General features: G+C 40.5%; 1 protein-coding gene across 1 annotated transcript in view; it reads right to left on the reverse strand.

Moving 5' to 3' along the window:
• Positions 1-20,179, reverse strand: part of LOC132077052 (BEN domain-containing protein 5-like) — a 554,717-nt gene extending 534,538 nt beyond the window's left edge. Inside the window, exons 1-2 of the mRNA XM_059478502.1 lie at positions 20,139-20,179; positions 2,936-3,058 (exon numbers count right to left, since the gene is read on the reverse strand). Coding sequence (XP_059334485.1) covers positions 2,936-3,058; positions 20,139-20,169 — 154 coding nt within the window. The 5' untranslated portion in view covers positions 20,170-20,179. The remainder of the gene's footprint in view (positions 1-2,935; positions 3,059-20,138) is intronic.
• Positions 20,180-21,530: the final 1,351 nt, after the last annotated feature.

The following is a 21,530-nucleotide window of genomic DNA, read 5'->3' on the forward strand; positions in this document are numbered from 1 at the left end:
CCAAGGAAAGATATGATAGCAGCTTTCCATTTAGTCAAAGAAAAAAGGAATAATCTGCTTTCTGTGCCTATAGCACTGGACAAGAATTAATGCCTTTTTTGTAAGGACATTTCTACATAGAAAGAAAATGTTTCTTATATTGAGCAAATTGCAGTGTTAGAATGGATTGCTGCTTTCTCATTGAAACTCACTGAAAGTCTCTGAAAAAGATAAATAACTGTCAGGAATGGCAAAAATAGCTTATTTTGCCTCTCAACAACAGAATGGATTAAAAAGAAATCCCAGTGCCCAATTCTATTTTTCATTATTTTTTTTTGAAAGCATGGCACTTCAAAACAGCAAGCTGGACATTGGTTTTCAGACTACATGAAAACACACCTCTGTCTCAAACAAATTCATACTTTTCCATGTTATTTAATACAATAATTATAGCAGTTACTAAAATGAAACCACTTTAAGTAGCATTTCTTCTGCATGTATTAATATTTTTTCCTGATTTCTACAAGTTTAATACCCCTTCTCTATTCTGAAATCTGTTTACTTCCATTTCTACAATATAAAACAGTCATTGAAAAACAGGTATTTTCTTTCTATCAACCAGACCTTTCAAGAAAGCAGAGAATGCAGCCAAAAAACGAAAATCCCACATTAAAAAATATTTAATACAACGTCTATTTTAGAATCATAGAATAGCTTGGGTTGGAAGGGGTCATAAATATAATTTTGTTGCAACTCCCCTGCCTAGGACAGAGCCACCATCCACTATCCCAGGGTGCTCAGAGCCCCATCCAACCAGGCCTTGAACACTTCCAGGGATGGGGCAGCCACAGCTTCTCTGGGCAACCTGTGCCTCCCCAGCCTCATTGTAAACAATTTCTTCCTCATAGCCCACCTAAATCTCAGTTTAGACCCCTTTCTCCCTGCCCTGTCCCCACAGACCTTGGTAAAAAGTCTTTCTCCACCTTTTTTATAGGCCCCCTTCACATCCTGAGAGGCCACAAAAGTCTCCTCAGAGCCTTCTCTCCTCCAGGCCAGGCAAGCCCAGTATTCCCAGCCTGTGTCCATAGCAAAGGAGCCCCTGGAGCATCTCCATGGCCTCCTCTGGGCCCCTCCAGCAGGTTCCTGTATTTCTTCTTGGGGGGACCCCAGGGCTGGGGGCAGTACTGCAGGTGGGGTCAGTTTTACCATCTGTTCTTTGAAAAAGGCAATTTCAATAGGATATTCTATTTAAGGTGGTACTCAAAGAGCATCAAAACAATATTATAAATGCTGTATCCTGCTGTGTGGACAATAGGGTGGGATAGATTTCATTATTATCAACAATTTCATAAGTTATCCAGAATCAGTTAATTTGCTTTGACCAGTCAAGGTACTCTAAGCAATTACTTGGCTGACATAGAACAAAAGATGAAGTGAATTTACATATGAAGTGTACACAATATTACTCTCACTCTTGCTAATACATTGTGATCATGAGGAAGTAAATGAAGGTATTAATTTCATTCACACTTGTGTTTTGGAAGCGTCTGAATATGCAAAGCAACATCACAGCCTCATCATGCTATAATGTAAATAAATACAGTATTTCAAACAGCACCTGCTTCTATCATATTCTATTATTACCAAAGTATGTAAAGTATGAACATTACCTTTGAACTGAATAAACATTTTAATTTAAAAATATAATTAATTCCATTGTTCAAAAACTGGAATTAAACCATCATGCAATGACTCATAATACTTCACAAATAATTTGATGACTGCTACTGATCTTTTTTCATTGCTGAGAAGTTTAGCACAATAAAGTAAATTTCCCAGCTTGGCCATGATTCATTTCTTAAGCTGTTTTCTGATACAAAAATGCAAAAACCCCACATAACTATTATAAAATAGCACTCAAGTATGTTTAAAAATACCAAACTATTGTCTGAACCTTCAGAGACACACCTTAAAAAAATAGTCTTTATTATTCACTGCATCATTTGCACTTTTTACATAACGTAATCACAGGATTTAAATAACTGAATTTAATATTTATCCAGTAACTGGCAGTCAGTATTCTACCCTGAGGGATGTAACTTTTTATAAAAAGCTCATTTTACAAGACACTGGAGTAGTTTTGGCATTACCATCACCTCTCACATAAACCATGCAGAAAACTATAGTTTATCCTGCCAAATGCCTTTTCTACATATGGTGTTTAACAGTGCTCTGTAGGTCTGAAGGCCAGTAATAGATTTAAGCTAAAAATCTGGTAGCACACATGTATGTAACACAAAAAATTAAACAATGCTACATTTTCATGGATATATTTACCTACATACCCCAAATGCATATAAGCAATTAAAATTACCCTTTAAATTAATGTGCTAACTATAACTCCTGTAAAAACAGTTTCAGTTTGCAGCAGCTTCCTAAAGTTTAATTCTCCTATTGACATCAGAGGCAGAACTTCCATTAACCTCAGCAAAATAGGATCAGGCCACAGGAAACCCAAAGTAATATATTTAAAGACAGCACATACAGATTTTCAAAATTCTCTAATTATGCAAGGATGGGCTGGGCACTTTACTGGGTTAACTGCCCCAGTAAACTTCTAAATTAAAATTTTAAATAGCACATTTTAAATACTACATCATAAATACATAAATACTACCACATAAATAATGACAGAATAAAATCCTGTTATGTGTCCACATGTGGTTAAAGATGGACTGATGAAATTTTTATTGTAGGCAACAGCAACCTCACAACCTTTTTGACATTTGAAGTCTGACTTGAAGTCAAATGTGACTGAAGGGAATCAGCTGGATTTGTTAAGTAGTATTTAATGTAAGTCTTCTTAATAATTAAGACACTTCATAAAAAGATTAGTGATGGAGTTTAAAATGTTAATATATTGACAACTGGGTAACATAATGCTGAAAATACTCACCACTTTCAAAACAGGCATCAAATATAAGATGTCCTTTTTTGGGCTGCCCACAGTAACCAGCTGGGAGAACAATGTACTTGCTCACGTTCCCTGCTATGATATCATCACTTCCCATGGCACTGCCTGTTGCAGTAAAAGTGAAAAAAAAAAACATGAGCATAAAACAAAATATATTTAATATATAAAAACCAATAGAAGGCTACTTCCCCACACATTTATACATAAAATAAATTTTTCACCATTTAACATCTGCATCAGTAAATTAATTCTTTCTTTTCAAAGTGTATAGAAGAATTTTGATATAATAATGGCATAATCTGCTAAAGCCTCTCTAAGGGACAAACCACCCAGTCTGGTCCCTTGCATGTTTATCACATGAGGCTGAGCCCTCTCATATGCATTAGTCTGATATTCAGCTGCATCTACTTCTTTCAGCAGGAATTCTCTAGCTTTAGATCCTGCTGCATTCCCTGGAACTGAACTCCTCATCAGGTTCTTTATCACAACACTCAGAAGCTTCTTCCTCTCTATCAGCATTAATGGGATCTTCTTTCTCTATCTTACTGCCTACTTTCATGCATCTTAAATGAACTTAGAACCTTTGAGACCATTCACTCTCACTCAAATTTGAAATTTTAGAATTATTAGAAGGAAGAGACACACGCCCATAGAGCCATGTGACTGAGCCCTCCTTGTTAGGAAACAAAACTCAGAAAAATAACTTGAATAATTATACTTTTTAAGGGGCATTATTTCATGGTAAAATATAGAAGGACATAAGTTTCCATTCAATGGCATGATTTTTGTCAAAATACATCAGTACTGAATACACTGAAGGCTTTATCCTTAAGTTAAAATTATAATAACAAATTGCAGTCTGCAAAATATTTGTTTCCAAATAGGGACAGAAGAACACTAATTTATTTTTTTTTCCATTTGAGATATGTACAATAAAGCAAGCAAATAATTGTATATTATATCATAGATTTATATTATAGCGCAAGAAGCACTCAGCACTTTCTTCACTACTTACAGCTTGGACAAGAAATATTTAACAATAGAAAAACTATTTTCTGTATTATAGAAATGAAGAAATGGTATAGCTTCAAGTGCAGAAGGCATGTGAAGGGATAATGGGATGATAATATCTTATTTCACTCTGATAAATAGGGCTACTAAGGCTTCTAGAAATAGACTTTTGGTCTGTACTGATTTTTTTGACATTTAAATGGGTTATGGGGGATGATAAATGTGACATAAAGCTCAATTTGTTTTATTTTTATATTGAAAACTATTTCACACAAATGTTACAAGCAATTCATATTGTCCCTGAATGAGAAAAACAGCTTATTAATTAAAAGTGACCTTTCCATACATAAAAGTATTCCACCTCTTGAGGCAAAACACCTTAGCTGAGGTAACAAATTATATCAATGTATTAGTGACACCATAGTTAAATGGTTTGTCAGCCTTTCTATCATATACCCATATTTTCACAGGTACATAAATCCCACATTGAAAAATATGCAAGTCCAGGTCAATATCTGGCATATGAATCCCCACTCTTCCCCAGGAAGAAATTTGGAACTTACTTTCTTTGGGAAGTACTACAACAGAACAAACAGAATTTAGACCTTTTCTTACTTTATCATAATCTAGAATTGTAGATATTTAATAATGCATTATAGTATTTATTTAGCAAAATTATTATTTGTAACCTCTGGGTTATTTGTTTTAGACTGAATAATTACCAGCAGACAGCAATCTGTGGCATTTAAATTGTTTTCTTTAAGTGCATAATTGATACTTAGGATATTTTAACTGGATGCTTTTTACCAGTATGCTGATACAATTTGCTTAAAGCCTGGCAACAGCAGAGACAAACTGAGGCCTGGATGAGGCATCTGTGAATCTGCATGGCTGTGATCCTGTCCCTTGACAAAATTCACCCCTCTGCATTGAGCAAGCTGCAGTGCAGAGCAGCAGCCAGAGGAAAACTCTTGCTCAGTTTCACCTGAGTTGGATCAATACATCCCTCTTGCAGTTAAGATTAGTCAAGTTGGTCATCTGCAATCAAACTTCGTGGAATTAAGGATACAAAGAAAAATTAGTGGAAAACCTGCAAATCACTGTGAGTGCCTGAGCTGAAAGAATGGGAGGCAGGGCGTCACCTGAGTAGAGCTGTTTGAAGACTGGACTCCTCTTGGTAAATGTTCCTTTTGAGTCTCAACTAAAAGTAACAGACCTCTTAGAAATTTTAGAAGATAACTGGGAAAAAGCTGAAGAAACTAGAAAGGGTTACATTCATAGCACTGCCACCATAAGACAGCAGAGGAAAAGCAGGCAGAAAGAGAGAGTTACATCTCCCTGGCAATTTAGAAAATCTGCCAATGGAGACTTTACACAATGCAGAAGGAAGCTGTCAAGTAACTGTGTCCCAGCAAAAAGTTTCCATCTGCTCCTCCTGACCTAATGTAGCCCTCCAGGAATGAGAATAAAATCATCAAATAGCCTGCAATTCATAGTCATTTAGCAATATTACTCTCCTAGCATGCTCTTTATTCGACAGTAATTAGAATATTCCCAATGCACTATTGCTATATTTTGAGTTATATTATCTTTAATCTCTAAACATGCAAAACTGCTGGTTTTGAATGGCATATTATTCAGCAGCACAACAGCACCACGACCCTTCTGGCATGTTCTCCTTGGGTGATAAAGAAAAGGCCAGAGCAGTGCCTGACAAGGAGCCTGTGTGAGTCCACGATAAACCATGGCTTCACGCCTGTGTGCCCAGCAGAGGCAGAGCAGGGCTGGGAGCACATCACCACCCTCCGATGGAGAGAACAGCTACCCTGGGCTCCTCTGGCCAATCCTGAGATCCTGTCCTCACAACTGGGGAGCCCTCAGCACATTTTCCTGCCTGGAGGCAAAGATGTATGACAGAACCTTGTGGGGAAGGGAAATAGCTCTTCAATCTGAAATAAACTGAAAGGAAAAGAAGAGAATTAACTTAAGTACATCCTGCACGTTCCACTTAAGGAGACCAGATTCTCCTTTGAGAAAAAGGTTAGATAAGACAAGCAAAGGCAAAACCGAGCAAAGAAATTGTCTCAGAATGCAGTTCTTATTTTGTCAATTATTTTTCTTATGTGTTGTAAGACACATAGCTATTTTATTCTAATTCTTCATAGCTTAAACTCCAGGAGGCTCCAGCAAATCCCTAGGATTTACTTTTACTGCAGTATTAAACTTTAATGGTAATTTTCTATCAGGTATAAAATCTGTGGGTGCCTGAAATCTCTGTAAGTGTATAAGGCTTTAAAATAAAACCTGGGCAGAGTCTTCTGGTATCTGCATTCATCACTATTGTCATTGTGGATATATTTCACATCAAACTAGTGAAAATGAATAGAATCAGTTCCAGGAGACTGGGATTCGTGGGAGGGAGAGTTTGGAAATTTCCAGAGTTTCTTTGTCCTTCTTAAATTCAAAGGGTAAAGCCCAACTTTTTTTTTTTTTTTTTTTCATTTAGGAAAAGATGAAATCAGTATTTGCTACAATAAACATCATACAAATTTAAGTACATTTTCTTTAAACACTGTAGTTTTCAGAGGTAGGTACCTCTTTAGAAAGTAACAGGGACTCTGGATTGGGTAAACAACAAGCCCAGCTCACAAAAGTGCCAAACACGAAAACCCAGGGAGCAAGCAGCCAGCAGCTACCCTCATGCTACATTAGGCAGGAGAGCACAGCTACATTAAAACAGACATGGAAAAATATAGCAAGAATTTGCCTGGAAAACCTGCATCTTTCTTCTAATCACACTGCCTAACAATGACAGCCAATTAGAAAGGTGAGGTAACACAAAAACCTACAACAACTGCAAGGAAACTTTGTGGAAGTCTTTCTTTAATTACAAATGTCATCAAGATACCCTGCATTCTCTTATGAGATCCTTATTTTAGAATAAAATTAGAATACATTTTGCTGCTGGAAACATCTATGGTATAAAGATCTAATAGCCAGATCCCTATCATCCAGGGGCCAGGAAAAATTTTCCAGGTATCCTAGATAAGCTCCATCAGCCTTGAGCAGTACTGTTAATAGAAACCCACACAAAGAAGTGAATCTGAACTCTTAGTACAGTTTGAAATGAAAAGAACTAATTCAGATGACCAACAGCAACTCCTATTAGCTCCAAAACATTCCAAGTCTCCAGATGAATACTGCTCAACTCACGCTTTGGCTAAGCAGCACTAAAGGAAGTTATGCCAATAACAGTGTCTGCTCCACAAACCTGAAAACAATGTCATTTTAGCAAAATTCTTTCAAATGATAGTATTTAGTACAAGTCTATAGTCTCAACAGCTGATTATGTTCTCTTATTCTTTGACTTTTTTTTTTTTAATAAAAGCTTTTATATCATTGTCCCTAGGCTTCAGAAACACTGATATTCAAGAGGACAAGCTATCTCTGCTATGAATTCTGAATGCTCTGCAGCCATTCTAAAAATCCTATGGGCAGCAGCAGTCAGGAACTTGGAATTCCAGCTCCATTGACTTAAAAATGCTAAGAAAAAGAAGAAAACAACTGTCATTTTGATCTTCACAGCCATGTATCCCGAAGCAAGGCTTGGGCATGACCCGGAGAATCTAAACATACTGCAGAGTGCTGTCAGTCTGAAATGTACTTAAATCACAGGCACTGTGATCTGAAAAGAAAGGGGAAAAAATGTATTTAGACTACAAATTCCAGGGTTTGAGACAATATCCAGCATGACAGCAGCCACACCTGCTGCCTCACATTGGGGTACTGAGCCCATTCTGTCACCATTACCTATTTCAAAAGTCCAGCAAGGAAAACATTGGTTACAAGAAAGCATTGTCATATAGCTTGGTCTAGCTCTAAAAAATGGTAACATTGTGTTGTCATTTAAAAACCAAATTTGAGATAAAGCAGCTTTGCAGCAATTGTCTCTTCAATTACTTTCCTCCTACGGTTTGACCAACAGACTGCTTGTCAAGTCTGTCTCCAAACTGTGAGATGATATTCATACAAGCAAAGTAAAGATGAACTATAGTTTAGCACAGATTAATGGGCAAATTCTGAGATTTGTACAGATTCACAGGTACTGAAAGTAGTAGAAATAAACTGCCATCTTACTGCCAGGTGCTTGAAAGAGCTTGTGGTCGCATCATAGGAAGGAAACAAAATTAATGGTTTGGGTCTTTAATTTATTGCACAAGTTACTCTTTCTTCAGAGGCTTCCCAGACAATATTACCTTTCAACTTTCCTAACACAACTCCTTAGCTAACCCACGATTAATTTTTATTTTGCGTTAGAAGCTTAAGTAGATCTAAATAGCTCATGCCTCTTTAGCTGCACAGACCCAAACTCCTTTACTCTAGCAGAAGGTGTGGAATTGGTGTCTGAGGCAAAGCTCAGGGTGGCAAATCTCGTTCTCATGTGCAAATATGTAAAGCAAAATGATCACTAAAGGAGGGGACACGTGGGGTGCCTATGAAAGGCTCAGTGGCACCACAAAGAGGACTTTGCCTGCAATACACTGAGCAGAAATCCCAGGGGAAGCAGGGACAAAAATGTACACGAGGTGCTTAGCCCAAAACAAAGCACTGACCACTAGGCTGGTCAAGTGTGAAAAGGTGATGAGAAATCTCCACTATTTGGTCCTTTCAAAAAGACCAGATCCACGTAGAGATACAACCATCAATCCAAGGTCAATTATAGCTGCTATCCAAAATCCAGTGAGGAACATTCAGCTGGAGATATTTGGCAGACACTGCTCGGCCCAATGACTCCTCACTCCCAGGGGCTGCCATTGTCTTACGAGTTTATAGAAAAAGAAGAAAAAAGTCAGCTTGTGTGGAGTTGCACTTATTTCATATGTGATATTTATTTCCAATCTTCAACCTAAAAGCTTTACTTCAAGACTACTCATTTATTATCTCAGTGTGGGCTATCCCCAAGGATATACCTTTCTGTTAGAGACAAATGGCAATGAAATTTTTTTTATCACTTCAGTGAAATCCAAAGTGTCCAAGAAGGCATGAACAGATTTTTCTACTGAAAATTTTAAAAAGCAATTAATGCTTTGAACTCAGCAAGCAAAAGAAAAAAAATCCATTACTCTTTTTACGGCATTTATAAGCTCTAGACTAAAATTCTACTGCGAATGAAAAAAAAAAGAATGAAAATACAGTTGTATTAAATACATAAACTGAAAAGATGTTTATTCAAAAACATTGTAAGGATCAGTGAATTTCATTATATATAGATTTATTTTTAACAAGTATTTGGTATCTTGATAACATCAAAGGTATCACATGATTCAACAGTTGCTATAGTAGCAATACTGAAGTAAAAAAAACACATCAAACAAAAGCATAAAACATATAAACAGTAAACAAAATTATAGTACATAATATGCAACACCAGCTAGCAGAAAAAAGAGAAGATAATAGCTATTGAGTTGAACTAGTCCTCAGAGTTGCATCCACAAACAAGTATCAGCAAGTCCACCCTTTCTGAGAAATAAGGGATGGCTCAGAGAATTAGCTCTGCATGTGAATGAGAGGAGATGCTGAAACACCAGCAAAGAATACACAGGAATTCAAGTTCTGGGTCAAGAAAAAGAAAATTTGGGAATGTTCCTACCATTCCAGGGGAAAATCTGTGTCTAGGGGTTCTGAAGCAGGAAAAGAACTGAAGAGTTAAAGCCAATCCCTTATGTGGTACCACAGAACTTCAAGAAGGGAAACTCTTCCATAGCATCCCATATATTTCTGAAATTTGTATGCAACTGATTTCCCAAAGACAAGGAGGGCATGTGACCTGCAAAAAATACTGAGTCAAGCACGCAGGCAATTGCAGGGTTTGGAATTGTAGTTGAGGAAATTTCAGGTAAGGGCAAAACCTGATATTACTCACAAAACTGGAAAAAGATGGTAGTGGTTGAAGTTACTCACTAGTATTTGCTGGTGCCATCCTAAAATGCTGTAAATATTTCCCATGCTATTTAATACTGAAGCAAATCAGCTTTTATATACCCAGGTTTGTGTTATATGTGATGGAGCATAAAAATAGTGGAAGGAAAGGGAGATATTCATGGATATATGCTGCGTATAAATACATATATACTCCTAGATAATATGTACACACCCATGTTTCAGGTGCCCTGGATGTGAGGCACTGATTTAACAAAAGCACGTTATCTTGCTTAAACTTGACAGCATAACTGGAAGAAGTCATGAGAAAATAAATTTCTAATGCAAAGATAACTCACATGGAGCCAAGCTAAATGTAAATAAAGCATCTTAGATGTAGCAACCAATGCAGTGACCCTGACCCAAGATTATATAGCCTTTAGTTACTAACAAAGTTTAATCTCTCCAAGTTAACAACTCTGTGTGTCTCCTTGCTTGGGGACCAGCTGATTCTCAGCTGGGAAACTGAAAAAGACTCAATAGGTAATAAATATTCTTGATATAACAGAGAAGTAGGTAAATTTCAGCTTTTGCAAAAGGCCAAGGCTTTATTTCTTGTCCTAGTTTTCAGACTCCTCAGCCCTGACTATCACATTCAAAATGTTTGTCCACAAAAGACATCTCGTAAAAATACCAGGTATGAAGTACTATGGAAGCCTTTCAAGAGTATCAGCAAGGTCAAGCACGGAACATATAAACAGCACTTCTTGTGTTTATGAAAATTACCCTGCTCATGCCAAATTCCCATCACTTTTCATGGCTTACTGTGCCTGCTGATTGAACAGGAACTTCCCAAATTTATGTTTAAAGAGATGTCTATGCCAAAGTGTGGAAGCATGAGGTTATTTGCTGAATCCCAGGAAGGCCAAAGGCAGACAGCATGGCTGTGATGCTGAGCTAGCAAGCTGGATCATGGACATTATTGCAGGGTTAGCACTGAGGGAATACAGCTGTGCTTTCTAATTTGGATAGGGCTTTGATCTCATTCTCAGCTATTCTTCACAAGCAATCAGCCTGGTGAGTCTCAACACAGGTCAGCTGTGGCACTACACCAAACCAACTATTAACAGCTATTTAAATTTTTTCATACCTAAAGTGCAACTACTGTAAATTTCTTGCAGATGCACATCCAAATTTTTTAAAAAATATTTGATTATCACTAATTCAAGTGTTCAGAGACCTCAATTCAATTTCTGACTCAACCACTAACATCATTATGGTGGTAATGAATCTTTATCCATGGGAAACTGAGCCTTCCATGAGAGCTCCAGGGCAGGCAGAAAATCCTGTGGGGAAACACATCAGCAGCTTTGCACAGCACCATCTCTCTGTTCAAGACCCTGTATTTCCCAAGGGACTGGAACAAAGGTGGTCACTGCAGCTGCTTGGGCTTCCATCCTGAGTGTGGTAAATGAAACCTGGGCAACCTCAGCACACAGACAATTCCCTCCTGGTTATCACACACCATTCCTTTATTCTTCTTTGGGTTAAACTGCTGTTTCCCTTGGCTCTTGCTTCCTATTCACCTGTTGTTTAGGGATGTACGGATGTCTTCTGCCAGTTAACTTAAGCCAGCAATAGTTTCAGCCACAGTTTCTTCACTTTTGGGTTACACTCTTCTTCACTATTGCATATTTAAAATAATTTGGGGATTTTAGTACTACTTCTGAAATAATTTGTTCCCCCAGGTTGCTGAAATCAATTACACTATTAATTACTGCCCTAGTTATAATTACTCATTGAAACAACTCCTTTCACTTCTTTGTTTAGAACAGCAGTCCTCCCTACTTTCCAAAAGTCCATTCCAAAAAGTAGTATTTTAAACCATCCAGAATTTCTTTGATCCAAGCATTGCCCACTCACATTCCCTTTATTTAAAAACATAATCTAGTATTTCATTCCAAACAATTTGATCATTGCAGTTTTATTTTATTCACAAAGCACCGTATAGCAGAAAAAAAAATTTAAATATTCTTTCAGAATTCCCATTTTCTAACATAAAAAATGTCAGCAAAAACAAACGATCTATTAACTGTCTTGCATCAGCAACATAACAGGAATAAAACTACAGAGAACACTACGAACTAATACAGCATATTCAGCAGTTTTTTTAACTAAGCAAATACTAAGTTGATACAATATTTATGGGAATATGAAATGCATACAAAATATTTCAAATATTCAGAACACAAGCCAAAAATTCCACCTTCAAGAAGGCTTACACAGAGAAAGCTCTGAGATCAAATTACTGTTTATTTGTACTGCTCAGAAATAAAATAACCAGCAGATATAGTGGTATTGTGCCTAGTTACAAAACATCTGCTCTTCTGGAGCACCACAGGCTTTGGGTGTAGGTAAGCAGTACAGAGCCAAGTTTATCTCACAATCCTATTTCACATGGACAGCTCCCATGAAATAATGCTGCTGCTTTTGGATTTGTATAGGGTATTTGAGGAATTTTTCATTAATCAAACACACCATACCACCTCATCTGCATTTTATACGCATGAAAACCTGATAGTGACTTGCCAGGCTTCCCAGCACTCAAGTTGTCTGTAATGGCAAAGTGCCTCTGCTGCTTATTGCAAATGAAAACACATCAGCAGAGCTGCAATGAATCCAAACAGGCTCCCTTTGCGATGGATTCCTGCTGCTCTGCTCTGGTGATTCACGGCAACTGATGTTCCATTTGCTTTAGTGGAGATTGAAATTCAACACATTTTTCAAGGTGCTTATGAAACAAAATGTAGAAGAAAATTTTGCTAGTTTTCACTCATGATTGTGAGATCCACTGCTAAGTAAACAGCTCTGTGAATTAGTATTTAAATGGAATAATTAGAGAGCTTATTAATCTAATAGTAATAATTTAGGACAACTACTTTTTCCTCCATTCCCTTTTCTACGCTCGATTTTTGACATAATGCAACTATGAAATCAGCTAGTTTACCATTCTGAGAGAACAGGGATACATATGGATATTAGAAAATATATGTATCAAAACATAGAAGTTTTAGTCTCTAACGTTTATACATTACTTATCCTAAAACAGAACCAGTCACGAAAAGCATTTACTATGCACAAATACATCAAATTCATTGCCAAACATTTGCAGGATGAGAGCCCTAGATTTAATACTGAAGTTCACATTCTGAGTTTGAGAGTCCGCGACAAAATGAAATGGAAGTCATTATTATTTTGGTAGAGCAGTTTTCCAAACCATTTCAACATACAAATAGTAAAATTACTTCAAGAAACTTATGTAAAAATCCAAAGTTAACAAATACAGAACTTCTTAAATGGCAGCCTTGGCCTCTGTGGCAAAGTCAAGAAAATTGGTTGTGAGGACAATGTGACAAGGAAGCTGGGATACAGGATACATTGATGTGTACCCATAACCAACTTCAATTAATTGTAAATTGGTTTCCCTCTATTATAGATTAATGGCAGACACAGCTTGAGCCCAGAAGAACTCATTATCTCAGGTACAGTGCAATCTAAACGTGGCAATTCTGCATCAAGGCTCTGCCAACAACCTTCGGGCATCACTTGAGAAATCTAAGCTGGTTTCTACAGATTTCCATCTGTAGTTCTGGAAAAGGGCAGCACGATCAATCCTCCAGAAACAAGAGTGACGGAGCCTGATGCACACACCCAGGTGGCTGTGCTGGAGCTGCTGTGCATCAGCAGCACTGCTGTGAGCAAAGCAGCACGGCTGCATCTCAGGGACATCAGCAGGAAACAGCTGCACAAACCCTCCGTGTCCTCCAGCACCTCCTTTATCCAGGGGCTGCTGCTTTCTGTCACCAAGTTATCAGACATCTTCATTTAAAAACTTAAAAACAGGGAATGACGACTATTCAGCCATTTCCTTCTGTCCATGGAGGAAAGAGGAAGAGGAAGGAAAATTTCCCAGCGCAGACAAGTTGTTCATCCCTCCTGTGGCAGCTGACAGCTACTGTGTGAGGTGCCCCACCTGAGGGGTGGGCTGGTGCTGCAGATCTGTGTCCCAGTCCTGGTAGTGGCCCCATGTGGAGATCAAGCTGGTTCCATTGTAACACAGGGACATGACTCCAAAACCCTATTTTATTCAGCATTGAATCTATGTAGCTCCACTTCCAAAAACAGAAAAGCTATGTAGGCCACATAAATGCATTCTGAGGTTGATCTGGTCTTTTGCATGAGACTTTAGCCTACTAAAAGCAATGACAGCCACACTAAAGAAACTTGCAGAAACTTCTGTTTTACAAATTTCAGTATAAAACTTATTAAAATTCTCAATGTGTCTCATTTTACTTTTTACAAATTCAAAAGCCTCCTCTCACAAGTGCTAGTAATTAATAGGGTGCTTTGAACTTCACTGAAAGAAAAAACGTTGGGAGGCTTGAGGTAAGTAACTTTTCAAAGCTTTGATTATTCGTCAAAGAAAAAATGTATGAAATATGGCTAGGAAATGGTAAACCATTCAAAAATGGCAACTGGAACACCAACACATTCCTGTTTCTTTCTTTTTCTGAAATTATATCTGCTGGCTGTATAAAGCCTTCATTAGTATTTCTCAGGTCTCCTTATATGGCAAATTATGTAACAAAAATATGATCAAAGCTTTAAGTACCAAATATACATTAGCAGCTCTTCTTCAATGAATTTTTCTAGTGGGGATTTTTTTTCCACTGGATAACTGAAAAATGTTGGAAATTACCTGAATAGCAGCCTACTGGCAACAGAGTCTAATGATCACTAGAATATCAGTAGAATACCTTTCTGCAGCAACTAGAGTTAATTTCTGTACAGAACTTCAATGAATATTTCACCTTACACAGTTAAAACTGAAACAGTTAATAGTCTTACAAAGGGCCTCAGATTTACTAAGAAACCTTTCTCTAATGTCCCCTGGATTTCCAACTGCTCTGGCTGAAATGTACCAATGCAATCAGCAAGTTCTGGCAAATGTCTTTATTGAACAAAAGCCATTTTAGATTTGTTTACAAATCTATCCTGCAGCATTTTATAAACAACTGCAAACAGCTCCTTCTGCTGTGTGAACATCTGCAAGGCTGGGCCCAGTCCCCGCACAGTTTTTCGGTGACGTTTGAGGCCTCCTGGTGTTGATAGGAGGATACAGTGGGCAGATCCCTTCCAGCACGAAGGCTGCAGTGTCTCTGCCCAAACACTGGAATTCTGCAATGCTCACAGGCTAGTTGTGTACATTACAAAATAAGCTCTGTTGTTTGTATACACTTTAAAATTCAGAAATTATTTAGGAAAAGGTAATTCAAAAGTGAAGAAATTAAGTTTACCTGGAGAATCAGAAGTACTGCTGATGTACAGTGTTATTTTAATGACCAAGATTAAGTACTGTTGTTAAAGTAATTGGCTGATCTCTCCTATTTTAAATTTCCCCATGATAAAGCTAGTGAATTAGTTATCAAAAAAGCCTACATTTAAAGACAAATCAATTATTTTCTTATTTAGTTTGGCTTTTTTATTTAATAATTAAGGCCATTGAAAAGAAAGCAGTTATGTGTCTGATACTAGAATGTTGTCATACCACATGTGATTAAATATTTTTAAAAGAATAACTATTCTTTTTTGAAAGAATAATGAAAAGCTATGTGCAAAACAATCCAGCTCAGCACAATCATATTGAAATCAATTATAAAACATTGCAGCATTTACACAGCTGTTCTATTGGCCCCTTCACATGCAGATCTCTAAAATAATGAGCTGAACACCAATTCTTTTAGGAACACTAATTACTACACAAACTTTGGGTGGGGCTTGAGCATTCAGCAGAGGTTTGCAGATTTCCTCCCTGAAGCCAGGTCACAGCACTGCTGTGAACACTTTGAAAATTCCAACCATTCTTAACATGAAATGTGACTCAACACCACTCTGCAAGGTACCAACCGTGATATGTAAATAAACATTAAAAACTCCACATTCAGCTGGGAAGCCTTTTTATTCTGATAACCAGGATTTTTGGGCTAAAGGCATTTATTTATATCCCGTCCAGTACTGTGAGTACATGCCTTTCCTTGCTTTCTCTATGATTTCAGTGATGATGACACAATGAAACACCAGAAATACTAATATCCACAAAATGACTAGCAATTGTGGAATAACACATATTAGAACTGTCAATCCAGGCTAATATGCAGTTGCCTCAGATAGAAAACTATTACAGAACTCAGAGATAACCTGCACCCTCTGATCATTCAGGCCTCCAGATGCAAGTCCTCTGAAGGTAATACAGATGCCTTGAACAGAAACCTGGGGAGAATGAGATAACTAGTGAAATTCTAAATTGGAAAACACTTTCATCTGGTTCATGGGTCAAAAACTTTAGCAAATACAGGCACTCTGTACTCACTTTGACCTACTCTAAACCCTCCTTAGAGAAGCTAAAATGTCACTTTGCTACAGAACTGGAAAAACAACATTCATCTAGTTTTGATGAAACTTAACTAAACTGGTTCTTTTCCTGTATCCTGTATCTTCCAGAGGTTTATCACAGCAAGGTCAGCTGAGCAGAACAACTGGAAATCAAACCAAGAAGCTCCTGAGAGTAACTAACTGCACTCAGTTCTTTTCATCCTCCTGCAAACTTGATTTGTGAAGATTTACGTTGCTTTTAAGTTGGATTCCCAGTCTGAGACATGAAGGTTACAGCCTGGAAAACCAAACAGGAGGCACACAAATTCATAGTTCGCTGCAAAAAGCTGATTTAAACACTTTCAAGAAAGCAGGTAGGACTAAGGAGCCAACTGCAATGGTAAAATGATTAATTCACAGTAAAGTGAGCTGATTTGCAGCACTCTAACCAAACATCAGAATACAGAAACTATTTTAATGTATTAGAGCAGATGTCTGCCTAGTCCAGTGAGGACAGCAGCAGAATATGAACTCTGTACTAGACAGGTGTGAGATAATCTACCTTCCATATTAAGTCTCAGTTTTACTTGAAATTGCACTGAAAACATGATGTAGAGAACAATGCTGGGCATAAGAGTAGACTAAAAGCTGATGGAAATCCCTCTCCTGAAATGCTTAGCCCAATTCTGTGTGTCCTAATCCCCCTACCCAAATAAAAAAAACTAAAAAGGTTAAAAATTTGCAGAAACAAAAACAAAAATCTTCTGCAAGGAAAAGGAATGGAATATGCAAATGTTTGTATATAGGGAAAGAGTACAAATAATTACCAGTATAAAACAGATTAAGATATTTACTTTCCTATGACAGGAAGAGATACTAATAAAACTGAAACAAAAAATTCTTGCTTTATAAAAATATGTATTTTCCATAAAGTATAATTAATTTACAAAATGTCTTGACACAGTGTGTTTTCAAATCTAGGAGTTTAGAGGGGTCATAAGCATCCTAGATGTGCATAATTCTCTGTCAGATAACCTTTAGGAAGAAACCTAATTTTTATAATCCCTTATCTCTAAGTGCACACTGTATTTTTTCTGACACCAACTCTTGTCAAACCTGGGTTCTGAACTAAATCAGTAAAGAATGGTCCATCACAGCAATCTGTGCTGCTATAAACCATGAATAAGTTACCATCCATTTCTCTGTAACACAGTTTCCTTATGCAAAAATTGCAGATATCAGTATTTCAAAATGAGAAGATGAGATGATGAGAGTTATTACTTGTGTTTTCTGATCCTTGACGAAAAACATAATGTTGCTGTTAAAAAATAAAAAAAAAAACTAAAACAAAACAAAACAAAAACTATCCAGCAAGTATCACATACTGATACTGGCTAAATTGATTTATTTGAACAATGTTCAGTCCTTCTGTAATGGCTTTATTTTCCTTGCATTTGTGTAAAATGCAGGTTCCAGAGCTACATTCCTGTCTCTCCTAAAGACTGCTCAAGATCTCACACGTGATGAAGATACACTAAGCAGTGAGGATGCAGCAGGAACATTCCCCAATTATGTGCTCAACAACAGTGTCAGTGTCACCCAGCAGTAAAGGGGAGGAAAAAAGAGATTCTTTGAGGGATTTGCCATGGAAAGAACCTGCCTGTCAACTTAGTGTCAGCTGACAGTCAGAAAAAATCCAAAACATCCCACCTTTTTTTCTCACAGTCTACTTTCCATGACCTTTCTTAAAAGTGGGCCAAGATCACAAGCTCGCTTCCTTTTCTCTGAGGGTTTTGGGTCTTTTCCCTATCTTTGTGGTTACATGCATTTTTAATTCCTTATCTGGCTTCTCCAAAACAGAAGGACCTGCAAATTAAACTTTCAAAGTGGCCAGACAAGCACTGTATAACTCAAGCAGACAAGGACCAGGACATGAATTCAGCACAAGCTGGAACACAGCATTTGTGAGAAAATCATCGGTTAGTCAGCTGCAGTGGTCAGAAGTGGGAAAAGTTCTGGCAAGGCTGAAATTAAAAAACAAATACTGTGATGCTGCAGGTTTAAGCAACACAGCAGAGAACACAATGTAAATTAACCTGGAAGTAGTATGAAATTTACATTCCGTGTTGAAGTTACTGACAAGGGCACAGGGGGTAGGCAAGAGAGCTGACAAAGTCCAAAGGCCACCAGAGATCTGTTCCCCAACTCACAGCTCAGGCACAGCTGATCACCTGTGTTGGCAGTGCTGCAGATGCAGAGGATGAAAATAATCATCTGCTCCATGGAAAAGTTCAACACACAAAAAACTTCACAGTGTTTTTCCATGGGTTCATAAACAGCACAGCTGAACTCATATGGACAATCCATTTAGATGCAGACTCTGTAGTTTCATTTCCCAGAACACAACAGCATTTGACATACTTATCCCCTTTTTTCACCTAAAATGGACTAAAAATCCAAGATCAGTTCTATGGGTAATGCATATTTATTTGGAGCGACTTCTGAGGCTAAAAAGCGGAGGTGCAGCAGCTAACACAGCAGGCTGGGAAAATGAACTCCTGGTTCAGGAACCCAGATAATTTATGTATGGTACTGTGGGAGATTAAATATTCAGGAATACTGTCATCTTTGTTCCATCTTCCAAACGTTAGTATCTCTGATTTTCATAATATATTTTGAGGGCTTTTGTTTTCATGTGGACTGGAAAAGACCTTAACTGTGTTTTGTTACAACAGGAAAGACCCTTGTACCTAGAGGGTCCTTATCATTTATGAGGAGACACAAAGCTTCAGTTTCACAAACAAACTTATCTCACATAGACAGTTAAAGCCACTTTAATAGATCCTGAATAGAAAGAATAACATTTGGCTCCTTCCTTAAAGAAATCTTCAGTGAAAGGGAGGGGAGCTGTCAGGTGTGCTGCTCGCTGTCCCTCTGCAGCCTCCGGGTACTTTACACCTCCCAGACAGGTCAAGCAGCACCTGCAGGTCAACCCGCAAGCTACCAGCCTTGTGCTGCAGTTTCAGTCCCAGACCTGTGTCTTCATGTATTATTTTCTCATGCTAATTCACGCAGGCGGCCGTTCCTTGTGTAAGGGGAGCTCCTCTGCACCGCCGGTCTGCTCTGCTTTTCGCCACCGCCACCTTTGCCCTGCGCGGGAGGACGGGGCAGGGTGCGGGAGGATGGGGACGGGGCAGGGTGCGGGAGGATGGGGACGGGGCAGGGTGCGGGAGGATGGGGATGGAGCAGGGTGCGGGAGGATGGGGATGGAGCAGGGTGCGGGAGGATGGGGACGGAGCAGGGTGCGGGAGGATGGGGATGGAGCAGGGTGCGGGAGGATGGGGACGGAGCAGGGTGCGGGAGGATGGGGATAAGGCAGGGTGCGGGAGGATGGGGATAAGGCAGGGTGCAGGCTGCCCCACCACCAGCCTCCTCCTCGGCCCCGCAGCGCCGGCCGGGTGAGCCGGCCCGTGGCACTCACACCTTCCACGCCACAGCGGGTCAGTCCCGCTCAGGCAGGCCTGGAGCGAGGCGGGGTCTTCCCTCTCTACCTGCCTGAAGGAGCTTCCCCACGACCACCTTGCCCCTGGGAAGACTCTCCTCATCCCCCAAGGGAAGGGGCTTTGCCCTTCGTCACAGCTCCTGCCGCGGTCCCTTCACCACCTTAGTGCCCTCGGCCAGAGGTGCTCCCCCCCGTCTCCCCCAGGAGAAGGGCTCCGTCTCCGCACTCCGCTGCGAGCCGGGCCCCCTGTACCGCCAGAAGCCCCTGGAGAAGGGGGGCTCCCCCTCTCCCCCCGCCCAGGCGCCTGCGGCTGGCACTGACCCGTCTCTGCCGTCCTGCTCCTCTCCGCCATATTTGTTGTCATCCCGCCACCCCCCCCAACGCCGCCCGGCCGTCGCCATGGCAACGCGCGTCAGCGCCATGGGGGAGCCCCGCGCCCCCCCCCCCCCCCCGTCATAGCGGCAGGGCTGACGGCCCTCCCCGAGGACAGCCTGCCCGGGGACAGCCTTCCCTGCGAGCGGCTGCCCGGGCTCATCCTGCCCGGAGAGAGCCTTTCCCAGGAGCGCCCGCTCGGGAACAGCCCGCGCGGGAAGCAGCGTCCGCTTCCATCCTCGCCCAGCCCGGCGGCCGCCGCGGTGGTGGCGGGCGGGGCATGAGGGGAGCAGCGCCGGCCGCCCGCCCCTCACGCAGCACGGCTCCCTCCCGCACGGCCGCGCCCGCCCCGCCCCGCCTCCCGCGGCCGCTGTTTACCGGCGCTGCTCGGACGGGGAAAGGAGGGCTCGTTTTCTGCTCCCTGGTGGCTGCCCGCCACTTCGACAATTGTCGTCACTGAACCCCGGAGGACGGCTACACTGCCGGTAGCGGAGCTCCTCCCGGGGCTCCTGCCTGCCCGTGGGAGTCGGTGTGGGCCTGAGGTGCGCGTAGGGCGCTGAGGAAGAGAGGCTTGTTTTCACAGAGTATCAGTTAGGTTGGAAAAGACCTCTGAGGTCATCAAGTCCAATCTAAGATCCAACACCACTATGTCACCTAGACCATGGCACCAAGTGCCGTGTCCAGTCCTTCCTTAACACCTTCAGGGACGGCGACTCCATCACCTCCCTGTGCTGTCTATTCCCACATCTAATCACCCTTTCTGTGAAGAAATCTTCCTATTGTCCGATGTCCTGGTGTTACGTGTGCCCCTCCACACAGCTCAGGGCAGCGGGGGCAGAGGGGCCGGCGTTGGGTGCGTTCGGGGTCTCTGTCACCCCAGGGGAGGCGAGCACTTCTCTCAGGCTCCGATTCCAGCCCTATCCCGGCAGAGATGGCCAATGCATGTGTGTGTGACTGCCCCACCCTGCCCCACGACTCAGCAGGTGAGTCTGGTCGTGTGGCAGTTATGTCAACTTTTATTTTATTTTATTTTTTAATTTCTTAAGGCAGCCCAGTGGGGAGCTTCATTATGTGCGTGAGTGTTGCCCGTCTGTCTCCTTGCCCCAGCCCCAGCAGGTGAGCCTGACCATATGGCAAATGCAGTGCTGGGGACGGGAGGGCTCCTGCGTGCGCGTGTTCGCGGGCCCGCTGGGTGACACTCACCATGTGGCGAACACGGCCATGAAGGCTCTGGTGTACAGGGGCTAATTATGTGTGCGAGTCCCGGGGGACCCGGCAGCCTGGGTGTGATCATGCGTGTCTCACTAATGCTGAGGCGCAAGCTGCTTTGTGCATCCTCCA

Source organism: Ammospiza nelsoni, chromosome 9 (genome assembly GCF_027579445.1).
Source record: "Ammospiza nelsoni isolate bAmmNel1 chromosome 9, bAmmNel1.pri, whole genome shotgun sequence".
NCBI lineage: Eukaryota > Metazoa > Chordata > Aves > Passeriformes > Passerellidae > Ammospiza > Ammospiza nelsoni.